Below are 12,664 nucleotides of genomic sequence, written 5' to 3' on the forward strand. Positions count from 1 at the left end.
TCTCAGGCCAGCGGAGGGGACATATGAATCCGATCCCAGATTTTTGAAATATTGATATTAAAGACGCTGTAAAGCGTCTTCGGCAACTTGAGCATGGCCGGGAATGACGTGTTTAAGCTTTTCCCGGCACCCAAAGTGTTAATCCTGCGACCGCAGGTAAACAGCCAATCAAATCCCCATCAATGGAAAATGAACCCGCCCATACCCATGCTGATTGGTCCTTGTGCAAGATTAGAAAGCGGGGATCTTTGATTAAACACCTGCTATCAGAAGAATAGAGTCAGTGACTGACAAGACAGGGTGTGTGTCTTGGATGGGGATGTGGTGGGGATTGATGTTTAACTGACTGTTAAATTCCTCAGTCTAAAGAGATGACCTTGCCCCTGGCAAGCCTTCTAGTGATCCATTGTTAAAGCGCCTCAGAGTGAATCTTTTCCAGTAATGAAGAACACTCTTATCTCAGTTTTTGGATGAATCCCACTCATGAGAAACAGCTAATATGTGATTCTTCTTGCAGGGAGTGCAGAAACATCTGCACTCCTATCACAGATAGCTGATAAATGACATTATTAAATTAAATGTCCTCTGTTCTTTCATTTCAGCATTGTCTATCGCAGAACACATTCCATTGTGGGCAGAGTGTATGCTTGGTTTCATTCCAGCCTTGCCTAAACACCAGCTGATGATTTCACTAATTGGCTCACCTCTTCAACTAACTCACCTGGTGCAATGTATAGTTAAAATGAAAACTTGGCCGATGATGGAATCCTTTAAAAAAAAATTACTTTTACTTTTTAGTACTTAAGTACATTTAAAAGCAGGACTTTTTTACTTTTACTCAAGTGTGTTTTTAGCCAGATACTCTGACTTTTACTTGAGTCAGATTTTGAGACAGTACCCATACTTTCACTTAAGTATAATTTTCTGGGTACTTTTTACACCCCTGTATATATATACACACAGACACCCACACAGGAGACTTTAGTTTAGTATATGAGATATATACTGTATCTATCTTGTTCTTGTCGTTCATCACCGTTTCTCATACTATACTGTTTTATCACTCTCCCACTCTCTCCTGCTTTCTGTGAAAGGAGGAACAAACCCCATCCCTTCCTTCTTTCACATCCCTCCACCTTCCCCTCAACTCACTCACTCCCACCCCAGTGTGAAGGGGGTTTTGTTGGGCTACTCCTCTCCAAGGTTAATCCCCCTCCAGGTTAGAAAGAGTAAGAGGAGAAAGAAAGGGCTTTGGCTATTGTAGGAGAAAAGTACAGCACTTTATTGTGTTGGTGAGACAATGGCATAATAACACGCTGGCCGCTATTTTGGCATGTTCAAATAAAACCGGGGGTAGGCTGAGCCCACCGCTGGCTCCATGGGATCGGGTGAAACCCTATTGTCTGAGGAGAGAGATCTGAGAGCGGAGAAGGAGAAGGAGAGGAGAGGAGAGGAGAGGAGAGGAGAAGGGAGGGAGGGAGGAGGTATAGGAGAGCGTTAGTAGGGGGTGTAGAAAGAGGGGGTATCGGGTCCTTTCTTTACACACAGAAAAGTCACACACACCTCCTGGGAACCGTCCTTGAAGGTCTCTGGGAAGGTGGAGTCGGGGGGCGTGCGGGACTGGGCGTTGGGGCTGAACTGGGTGAGTGCCCGGTCAAACACCCCGATGTGGCTGTCGGTCTCCGCACAGTTGTTGGGCACCGTCACCGAGAAGCCGTGGGTGGGCACCTCGGTCTTGATGTGCGGGTAGTTCGACACAGCAGCGATGGATACTGTAACGGTTGTGTCTGGGTGAATGAATGAACGGACGAATGTATGAATGAATGAATGGATGTGTGAATGCTAATTAAATTGTCCATGTAGAAACGTAGGTAATGCTTTACTTTAGGGGGCACTAAATAATAATTAAGTACGTGAGGAATGACGTGTTAACAAATTGTTGATTAACAATCAGTTATTTAAGTGTCAGACCTGATGTCTCAGTGCACAACACGGAAGTATTAATCGACCACAGGAAAAAAGGTACATAATGTACGTTATGTTATAGCCATATAATATAAATGATAAATAATATATTTACGTTTCGTATCAGCAAAAGTCGGTAGCAGTGTGATTAAGGTTAGGGTTAAGGTTAGGGTTTGGGTGAGGCTATTGGAAAAGTGTGTCTCAGTAGTCTTGAGGTAAAGGTACTTGCCCCCCGGGTTCGTTCCCCAGTAGGGGAGCTCAAACGTTTTCTGAAAACGTTAAAAGTTTAAATCTTTTGAATATTTAATATATGTACTTATTTGTAATACATACACATTGTACATTTTCATGAATACATCAATGTATTACTTATGGCTATAACATAACATACAATATGTACCGCAAGCCTTCATTGTCAAATCTCAAGCAAAGGCTAAAAAAGCAGGCAAATTCAAGTAAAGTCATAATTTATGAATTTATTAAGTCCGACTCTCAAATCAAAAGTCCCCAGGTCTGCGAAGGAAAATCCATTTCTCTCTAAAAATCCACGCTTACCTCTAGTCTAATTCTAAAATGCAACCGTCAGTCAAATGTGTTCCTATGGTTTGTTAACATAATAATAGTTCCTTATTAGTTCCTAAGTACATAAATATTAATTGTGCCCCTCTAAAAGTAAAGTGTTTGTGAAATGCGACCGACCGCGCCAGACAACATGACACGGACCTGGTGAGGTGAAATGGGTTCTCTTGTCCTGGGTCATCTGGTTGGGGAGCAGGATGTTGAAGGGTCCTTTGAGCACCTGGATCCTGCTCTCCATGTTGGCCATGGAGGTCTCCTGTAGCTGGGTGATGGTGTGGCCTGCGTGGATCTGGTGTCTACAACACAACAGAGCAGAGTCACAGCAGCGATGAGAGGCTGTCACCGGTGCCGTTGTACGCCGATGGTCACCGGCTACTCCCACAGGCAGCATTTATCCTTCAGGCGAGACAGCACCCCCAAAATTGCCTTTTTGCTTTTTTTCAACGATATTGAGATTTTGTTTTATTTTGCTTCCTAAACATGTCTTCTATGAAACTAGTGACAATAAAATGTCAATAACACACATTTAGTTGTTTATTTGACTTAATTTTGCCTGATTGCATCCATAAATGTGCACATATTTAATGGGGAAGTGCCTCATTTGCATATATAAACATGAAATTCAGGAAACTTGCAATATATTTTTTCTTAGTTTATATGTACATAACAAACTGGGAAAGTTTCATAGTGATATCTATTCAATAATTGTTGTGCCTATTAGAGGCTAACCTTACTACACTGTTACTACACTGTTTGTAGCCTGTGTGTAGTTCTGTTCAGTTCAATAACATCATTATTATTATTATTATTCAGTTATCAGGCATGTGTTTAGGTTGTCTATTACTAATGGTTTGATTGGGTGTTGTGTTTGTAAATAGCTGTTTAAAAAAAAGTATGGCATTTTACAATACAAAACTTTGAGGTCATTTTCTTTTCTGAAAAACTAGTTTTTATGCATTTTACTTACACACACAGAGTTGGAACTCCATTTCCCTAGTACCTACAGTCCTACACGCACCAAACTTTCCACATTTCTTCCCATCCATATTATGCTTCTTTCTATAGAAAGTTTTGTTGATATATATCATTCATAGCCAGGTTTATAGTACATTTTATACCAAAACTAGGCGATTTTTTTTTATGACAGTAGACAGTATTTCCTGATGTATGGGCTGATAAGAGGACATAGCCACAAAGTCTTTCTATACAAAGTTTCGTTTTGAATGTATCAACAAGATAAAACCAAGTTTTTGAATATGGCATTATCCATTTTGGTGATGCGAGGCTTGGCGATACATGCAAATATGTGCATATTTAATGTTGGAAGTGCCTCATTTGCATATATAAACATAAAATTCAGAAACATTTTAATATATTTTGTCTTAGTTTATATGTACATAACAAACTGGGAAAGTTTCATAGTGATATCTATTCAAGTATTTTTTTTCCCTATTAGGGGCTGCTGTCCCCCCTTCAAACGGGCCTCGAACCCACAAGCCCTCTGCTCATCAGCACCACGAGGACACAAAGGTTTAATACCATGGTCTTATCCACCCCAAGAGGCTATTATTATTATCATTATTATTACGTGGTTTCGTTGTTGTTACACTGTTATATAGTGTGTGTGATTGAATCTTTCATATTGTACAGCTACCATAAGTGAGGCTATGTTAACCCTTTACTCTCCAGTGTCGGACACACATATACTGTACACACACACACACACACACACACACACACACACACACACACACACACACACACACACACACACACACACACACACACACACACACCCTCCACCTCGCTCATACAGTATATCCCCTCTGCCATGCCATTTAAAAGGGTCCATTAGGTGAGGCTCTCTACCTTTTGTTAGGATCCACATCAGAGACCATTGCTTCTGTCTTGTTCTGGGATATTGTTCTCTTCTCCCTGGGCACCTGTATGGGAAGGTAAACACAGCCATTCAGTGTCTGACCACATCACATCCAGCAGCCTGGGTCCTCTGCCTGCTGTCTGTCCCCTCTGTCTACATGGACAGCTGGATCACCGACTACTACCAGCACTCAGTCCTGCCTCACAGATGTTGCTATAATGGTCGGATATCATGATGAATGTCATGATGATGATGTCATATTGGTAAATCATCATAGCCTAAGTGGATTTTGGTACCTAATCCTTTAAAAGGAAACGCTGCTGGTTGTTTTGGATTATGACCCATACACCTGTCTCCCTACTCTATTATTAGTGTTGTCTGTCATTTTTAGGCCACTGTCTTGGCCGGGTCTCTTTTGCTAAAGAGATCCTTGATCTCAATGGGACTAATCTAAGACTAATCTAAGATTAGTCCCACTGAAATCAAGGATCTAGTTAAATAAAGATTAAATAAAAAAAATAAAATAAAAATAGCTGAGCTCTTATGTACTGAAAATTAAAATGTAATTTGTGGGTTTGATTGCGGTGCTTGAGATGACCTCCGCTCATTTGCCTGTGGTACAACAGTGGTTCTCAGTCCCTTACAAATAACCTTAAGGATGCCCGCTCATAACCTTCTGATGCTGGCAAGCACAAAATAAATGCTGAACTGTGACAACAAATGATGATTTCCCCTCTGATCAATCACAGTATGAGAGGAACCACAGAGGCTTCAAATATTCACCACTTCACAAAGATTAAAGACATAATAATAACATATTTGTGTTTCAGAAATATATATACTTTCTCTCATTCTGTCTCAATCATTTCGCTGAACCCCAGCCCCCAGGTTGAGACCCATGGCGTAGGCTACCTTATAGTAGTCATAGAGCAGCCCCAGAGCCGCTGCACTGTCCTCGTCTCCATTGATGCTCATCATGGCCTTGGTGGCGGCCGTCAGCGGGTTCTCCAGGAAGGACTTCCAGGCCTCGTCCTCTGTGGTGAAGGAGCGGCGCTGGCTGCCATAACCCTGCTCGTTCTGTAGAACCAGGACCGCACGCTTACTGGGAGGGAGAGAGAGAGAGAGAGAGAGAGAGAGAGAGAGAGAGAGAGAGAGAGAGAGAGAGAGAGAGAGAGAGAGAGAGAGAGAGAGAGAGAGAGAGAGAGAGAGAGAGAGAGAGAGAAGGAAGAGTTATGACTTGTGAGCGTCTCTTTGGATTCTATTTGAAGGGAGTAGCAGGGTTTGTGCTTGTGCTTGGATTAGCATCAGGAGTGTGAGGATCAGAATGTCAGCAGCTTGGTGGTGTGGTTATTGTATGTCTATGAATAACAAGAAGCCTACAAGTACAAAATGTACACATTAACATACAGGTAGTGTATATGTACAAATGGATTAATAAGCGTTTAACAACATAAAAGGGCACGAAGCCTGGGCAAATGTTCGACTTGCATCAAGGAACCCGGACCATCAACGAATCAATCTTAACTATATCCATAGGACATACTTGACTCCTATAAGACTGAACAGAATATACCTGTACACCCCTCTGTATTACTGCTGAATGATGTTTTTGGGTATGCAGTACATCCACAGCTAAAGAGATTGGTTTTATCTGGTATTACAGTGGCTAAAAAACTGATAGCATCACGATGGATTCAACCGGAAAAAATGTGCCGAAAGGTCTGGATCCTTACATATCTCGATGTGATTTATCTAGAAATATCTACAGCAAGAATTGTGGGTCTCAATGAATCCAAATTGACAATGTGGTTAGAAGTGGTGGAGAAAATAAAAGCTAGCATATAATGGTAGTGTCTGGTTAAGAGCGAATGAGAATGGATGGATTATCCATTGGGGGGTCCAGGGTGGGGGGTGCGAGCAAGAGCATATGTGTGTAGGGGAATAGATAGCAGGTATTAGGGGCATATCTTGTATAAGACATTTATTTAAACAGTGATTTAATTTGATGTGCACTGTTAACAATGCTTGTATATCTAATCGTGTGTTGTCATGTTTGTTTATGTGTTTGTTTAAAAAATAATAAAAAAAAAAATACAAAAAAGGGCACAGTGATGTTATTTATATATTCAAGCAACATGATGTTTTAAAACATTTGGGGCTTTTTGTAACAAACTGAAGGCTTTCATTCTAAGCCAGTGCATGCAGTCGATCTTTGCTTAACTCATTCAGTGCCAATCACGAGTATAGTCGGGTTAACTCGCCATCGCTTGAGCGCCAATCACGAGTATAGTCAGGTTTTGGTCGTTATTTCTTTTATTAGCGATATCCATTCATTTTCATCCATCCAGCCTGATGTTATCGTTGGGAATGGGTCTGAGCATGCAAAAGGGCAAATACCGCCCCCTACGCCTACTTCGGAGTTCCACAGGGGAGCTGCCTCGACTGACCCACATCAGTCGAGTATTAACCTATTAACATACACTGGCTTCCGGTAACATTTAGAATTGATTTCAAGGTCCTCCTCCTTATATACAAAGCACTAAATGGAACAGGACCAAGCTACATTGCAAATTCTCTAGTCAACTATGTGCCTCCTAGAACATTGCGACCATCTACTACTGACTGGTCTATTAAAGGTTCCAAGCCGCAGTCTAAGAAAATCGGGGATGCAGCCTATGCACAAACGTTATGGAACACACTACCTATGGACATTAGGGAAGCTAGATCTCTTAATATAAAAAAAAAGCTAAAAACATACCTCTTCACCATAGCCTTCTAATACATACATACTAATTCTAATACTCAGCTCAGCTTCTTCCCCCAGGCCATCAGAGCCCTGAACACTGAACTCTCCACACACAAGCACACATGAGCACACACACAACACACACACTGTACACGCTCACACACTAGCAGCCACTTTAACATGAGCAAGCACACACTCATGCTGCACACGCCCACACTTATGGCCACTAACTAAGGAAAGGTCACTTTAAAAATAGTATAGTATAACCGGAGATTGTATAAATTAGCATGTACAGGAAGACACTACCAAAGGACCTAGTATGTCCTCCATGCTCTGTAAATAACTTATGTACATATACCGATATGCCCTAACATGTTACCTGTTTATTGCTTATTGTTTATTGTTTATTGCACAATGTTGATTCTATTATATGTTATTTGCACATCGTTGCGGGCAAGACCACCCGCATTTCATTGTATACTTGTATGCTGTGACAAATAAATCTCTTGACTTGACTTGACTAATACACTCCGCGGTTGATTGTACTGTAGCACTATTTTATTCAGTCAATTCTATTGCATAATTTTACTATCTATTCTATTATACTATTTTATTGCACTGTATTATTTTACTCTGTCTATTACTTTTTATTACAGGTTCAAAACTGTCAGGTATTAAACTGTGTGGGTATCAAACACTGTGTACAAAACTGTGTAGGACCCAGGCCTAGAACTGCACCCTGAGAGAGGGAACTGTGCCCTGAGAGGGAGGTTTGCCTGAGTGGGAGGTTCGAAGGGTCAAAGTGGGTATAAAACAGGAGGGAAGACTGTCAAGTTTTAAACTGTGGATACCAAACAGAGAAGGTAAAGACAACTTTGAACTGTTGAACAGTAATCCAGAACAATTTTATTGCACTGTACATTTTTTTTAATGTACTCTATTCTACAATTGTATTGCACTGCACTATTGCACTATTTTATCTTACTCTTTTTATTATTGTCTATTTAAAACTGAATCAAACCATAAACAAGGTGGCCTGTTGGGATGTTAGATCCTAATGTGAAAAACTGTGATTTTATATGTCTGCACTTTATGGGCTCATTTTATGCCTGTCTTTTTTCTGTTGTGAATGAATGAATGAATGAATGACTTTATTTGACAATATAAAAAATAAACATGTGACAGAAGAGCACAGTCGGGATATACTGCCAAGGATGAAACACAAAAAAGCTCAGAGCTTATTTCCATTGTGGTCCTTGTAGGGGGGTGGGGGAATGTGATGCTTAAAACATGCATCATACAAAACGTGACATCACAACACATCACATATACCATTTAACATTTATATACATACAGACTCATACAATATGCAAGGGTGCCTTAAGCTAAGTGTCTAGGTATAGTCCCTTTTGAGCCATGTCTTCAGGCTGGACTTGAATCTAACGGCACTGTCTATGGTTTTCAGTTCACTGGGCAGACTATTCCAATAGACAGCTGCTGAATATAAAAATGACTCCTTCCCCATACAGCTCCTGAATCTGACTGGCACAAAGTCAGTTGAGCTGCGCCTTGTTTGGTAAGCATGGGTGTCTCTGATACGGTTGAAGTAGTTGTTAAAGTACACTGGCACTACCCCATGCACTATTCTGTGAACTAGGCACATCCCTATCTGGTTTACTCTGTCTTCCACCTTAAGCCATCTCATGACCTCAAAGTGAGATGGGTCAAGGTGGGTTCGAGCAGGTAGCCTTAGTATTACCCTGATTAGCTTGTTTTGTGATGTCTGTAGTTTTATTTTCTGACTTTTGGGGGCACTGTTGTACCAGGAGCCACACGCATAGTCATAGTGACACTGTATGAGAGCTCCAGCAAGAATCTTCATCGCTGACTGATCAAAAAAATTAGAGATTCTGGCTAGGTATCTAGTCCTGTTATTTATCTTTGTAAGTGCTTGGTGAGCCATGCTTTCCCCTGATAAGCTGTTTTCCAGGACGCAACCGAGATATTTCACAGATGTTTTGTCTGTGAGAACAGAATCTCCTATTCTAATGTTAAAACCTGGTGATTTTCTGAGCCTGACCTTTGACCCGAATAAAATTGACTCTTTGAGCTGCAGTTTCTGTATGAAAGGTGCTATACAAATAAAATTTATTATTATTATTATTATTATTATTATTATTATTATTATTATTATTATTATTATTATTATTATTATTATTATTATTATTATTATTATCGGGAGTATTCCAAAAATAATATTCCAATTGTTTGATCGCCATCTGGTACATCCGATGTCCATTTGGTCCACGGCATAACCCACCACAACATATAGATCGGGGATATTTGACGCGCTTCAATGGAACTGGGAGAACTGCTCCATTCGCCCGACAAAGAAAAGTGAGCCTGGTGACATTTGACCGTTGCACAGGCCAAGATACAAGGTTTCAAAGGGTGCTCGATACCGCCATCTAGCTGGATGCAGCCGGTATTGCACTTTGACAATCTCAGACTCATTCCCTATGGTAACACAGAGGTCCCCGGATGAATAATGAATACAAATATAGAAAAGAGAAGAAAAAAAAAGGAAAAATGATCAAATAACGTATTGGTTAGCGTTCAACGGTTGTTGGCCAAACACGTATATAAACGCTGTTGGCTGGGATTGAGTTAATAGCCTGTGTTTGGCTTTTGTCATTCAGCATTCAATTTATATTGACACCGTCTGACTTCATGTAAATCAAATCTTGTTGAGAATGAACAAACAGGTTATAGGAGAGATCAACAGATCCTCTTTATCTGCGGGACAATCTGTTGTACGAGCCTCTCCATGATTGTGCAACAAATCTGAGCCTTTGAATGATTGATGCGCGTCTTTGGAAAAGATGCTCTACTGGCTCATCCAGTGTGACAGCTCTTAAACCAACCAGCCATTCGCCCAGCAAGCCGACTGGAACTATCGCTGCTACTGTACATTCCAGAGGTTTACCCGCTGTGCTACTGTTATGGTTAGAAAACCTGTTTCTGAAAAACAATCACAAGTTTCTGCACTGTATATATTATCACACTCCTTCCTCGTCCTTCTCATCCTCCTCCTCTTCCATCTCATCCTCCTCCTCCTTTTCTTCCTTGTTCCTCCTCCTCCATCATCATCATCATCAGGCTGCCCTCAAGTGATTCCAGTTAAAGTAATTAGTACTGACACATGAACCAATGAGGGTTCAGCTACTGTTTACTAACCTTTCAGGTGTATGATCACATGATTAGAATTTTGAAAACATAACATTTGAATGAACCTAAGCCTAGAATATGTTTAAACATTTTTTTTTATAAAGAACAACAGTGAAACGTTTATAATATAATAATTATCAAACTTTTCAGGTAGATGTCTAACTTCAAATACTGGTCCAGGGACTCATTTCTCCTCTAAGGAATCATTATGAAAATATAGGGAGTGTTGTATAGGGGGAATAACTTTTAAGTTGTCTATTAAGGGCACTTGTCTTTCACTAAATCAAGCTCAATTCTATTTTGATTGGGGTTTTAACTTTTGTTTCTGTCTGTATTATTTAACTGGTGTTTCTCTGATAGTAGATTTTTTATCCTATGAAAACCTTTTATTCAATGTTATTCAATTTCCCATCAAAGTTATGGTAAACTGTAAACGGATTGGATTGGTTTTCAGGTTTGAGTATCCACAGGAAATTACAGCCTCCCCTCTAAATTGACAAGGCAAACTGCTAATTAGTAATCCTATATCTAATTGTTCCATTCATAAAATGTCCAACTCAAAGCGTTAGGGATTTGCAATCCGATAGATCCATTATTCACCTGTAATAAAACGCTGAGACATGCAATAGCACTGCTAAAACAAAGGAGGTAAAGACGGAATTGTATAGTGACTGGGGGAAATAGGCCACAATAAATTATGATTTGTTTGGATTCAGGAAATCGTGAACAGAATTGTTATATCATTATGGGGGGCGACATGGCTACAATGAAATGTGCATTTTAATAATAAGACATTGTGCTAAACACTGACATTTCTCCAAACGCAGGCTACTATTTTGCCCGAGAAGTGTGTAAAATATCAATTTGGCTGGATAATCCAGGGGGAATAACACTCGATAGTTCTTTGGATAAAGAGCTTGCTGACATTGTTCTGTTTTTACTATTTGAGCCAACGCCTAGCAGGTGTACTGTTTCACTGAAGTCAAATGTCCCCTCGCCATTGCCCTATACAAAACAACATATAGGCATCCTCATCAATGTGTGTGTGGGGAAGGAGATGTTTGCTTGCAGAATGATTAATTAATTTAGGGTGAATTCCTTAAAAAAATAAAAAAAATAAAAAAAAGTAAGTTTTGACGTGAATGCCAATGACGTGAATGACAAATATAACTCGCAGAGGCAGTTGCTTTCGCCTACATGTCATTTTAACGCCCGAAAAAGCCATTAAGCACATAATTCTTGAACAAACAAAATTAAGACACATGACTAGGGGTTTAAGCGAAATCAAACAATGAACCGCCCAGCAACAATAACACGGAGACAAGTGTCCTCTAACCGGCGCCTCCGCTCTCATGACAGGTGGAGATACACCTGTAGAGAGGTGCAACAGGCTCCAACATGACAGGTGAACCAGCGGTAACTAAAGCACTCTCCCACGGCCTCTATCCACACACTGCTCATCATATCATGGTAAAACAGGAGATAGAATCTCTCTCTCTTTGACAGGCCAGCAGAAAAGTTAAGACTTTCCCACAGTCTTTGGATCTCAGCATAAATCCTCCTGTGTGAAAAACGTCCAAAAATTGGTATGGTTTTGAGTTAATATTGGTCTGGTAGACGGTGGGTCCGCCTGACTACCACGGCGGAGACTGAGGACACTTACTTGTCATGCTCGTGTGACATCTCGGTTGGTCGAACTGGACTTTCTAGTTGGTACTGAAAATCCGATCCGTCTTCTTTACCTGAAAAACTCCACCACTAACACGGGATGAGGGCCACGGCAAAGGGTGTTCCTCTATAAGAACGGGTTTTGTCGGCTTTTCTCGCTTTTAGGGCAATACTGAGAAACAGAGGCCGGTTTTACCTGTGACAGGGCATCGGATTGGATTACAGCAGGACGGGAGGCGGGGCCTAAGAGTTAATAACACTTGTTTGTACTTGTGATTGGCTCACCTGTGGGCTCGGTTAGGAGCGAGGAGTCGGTCTCAATTAGAGCGACAAACCGGGTGAACCACACACGCATCAAGCTGTGATTTTATCATTTTAACATACTTTTGTTTGCTGAAATGTTTTTGATGTAAGCTGTTACTTATGGACATTTCATTCTAATGCTGACAGAGTGCAAGCAATTATAGTCTAATGCTAGTGCTCATTTTATGGCTAAACATAAAATTTTGTTATATCGGTTGATTTTATGCAATGGAGCTCACAGCCTAATTGTACGCGATTCTGAAAGTTCTGGACCCATTGGCCTATATATAAAAATA

The 12,664-nt window shown here is 40.6% G+C and overlaps 1 protein-coding gene across 1 annotated transcript in view; it reads right to left on the reverse strand.

The window, feature by feature from the left end:
• Nucleotides 1–12,207, reverse strand: part of LOC311226173 (grainyhead-like protein 1 homolog) — a 44,533-nt gene extending 32,326 nt beyond the window's left edge. The window contains 5 exon segments of the mRNA XM_084311544.1: nucleotides 1,564–1,787; nucleotides 2,689–2,840; nucleotides 4,414–4,487; nucleotides 5,336–5,525; nucleotides 12,061–12,207. Coding sequence (XP_084167670.1) covers nucleotides 1,564–1,787; nucleotides 2,689–2,840; nucleotides 4,414–4,487; nucleotides 5,336–5,525; nucleotides 12,061–12,080 — 660 coding nt within the window. The 5' untranslated portion in view covers nucleotides 12,081–12,207.
• Between the last annotated feature and the right edge of the window lie 457 nt (nucleotides 12,208–12,664).

This window comes from Notolepis coatsorum (assembly GCF_963971535.1).
Source record: "Notolepis coatsorum genome assembly, chromosome: 3".
NCBI classification, from domain to species: domain Eukaryota; kingdom Metazoa; phylum Chordata; class Actinopteri; order Aulopiformes; family Paralepididae; genus Notolepis; species Notolepis coatsorum.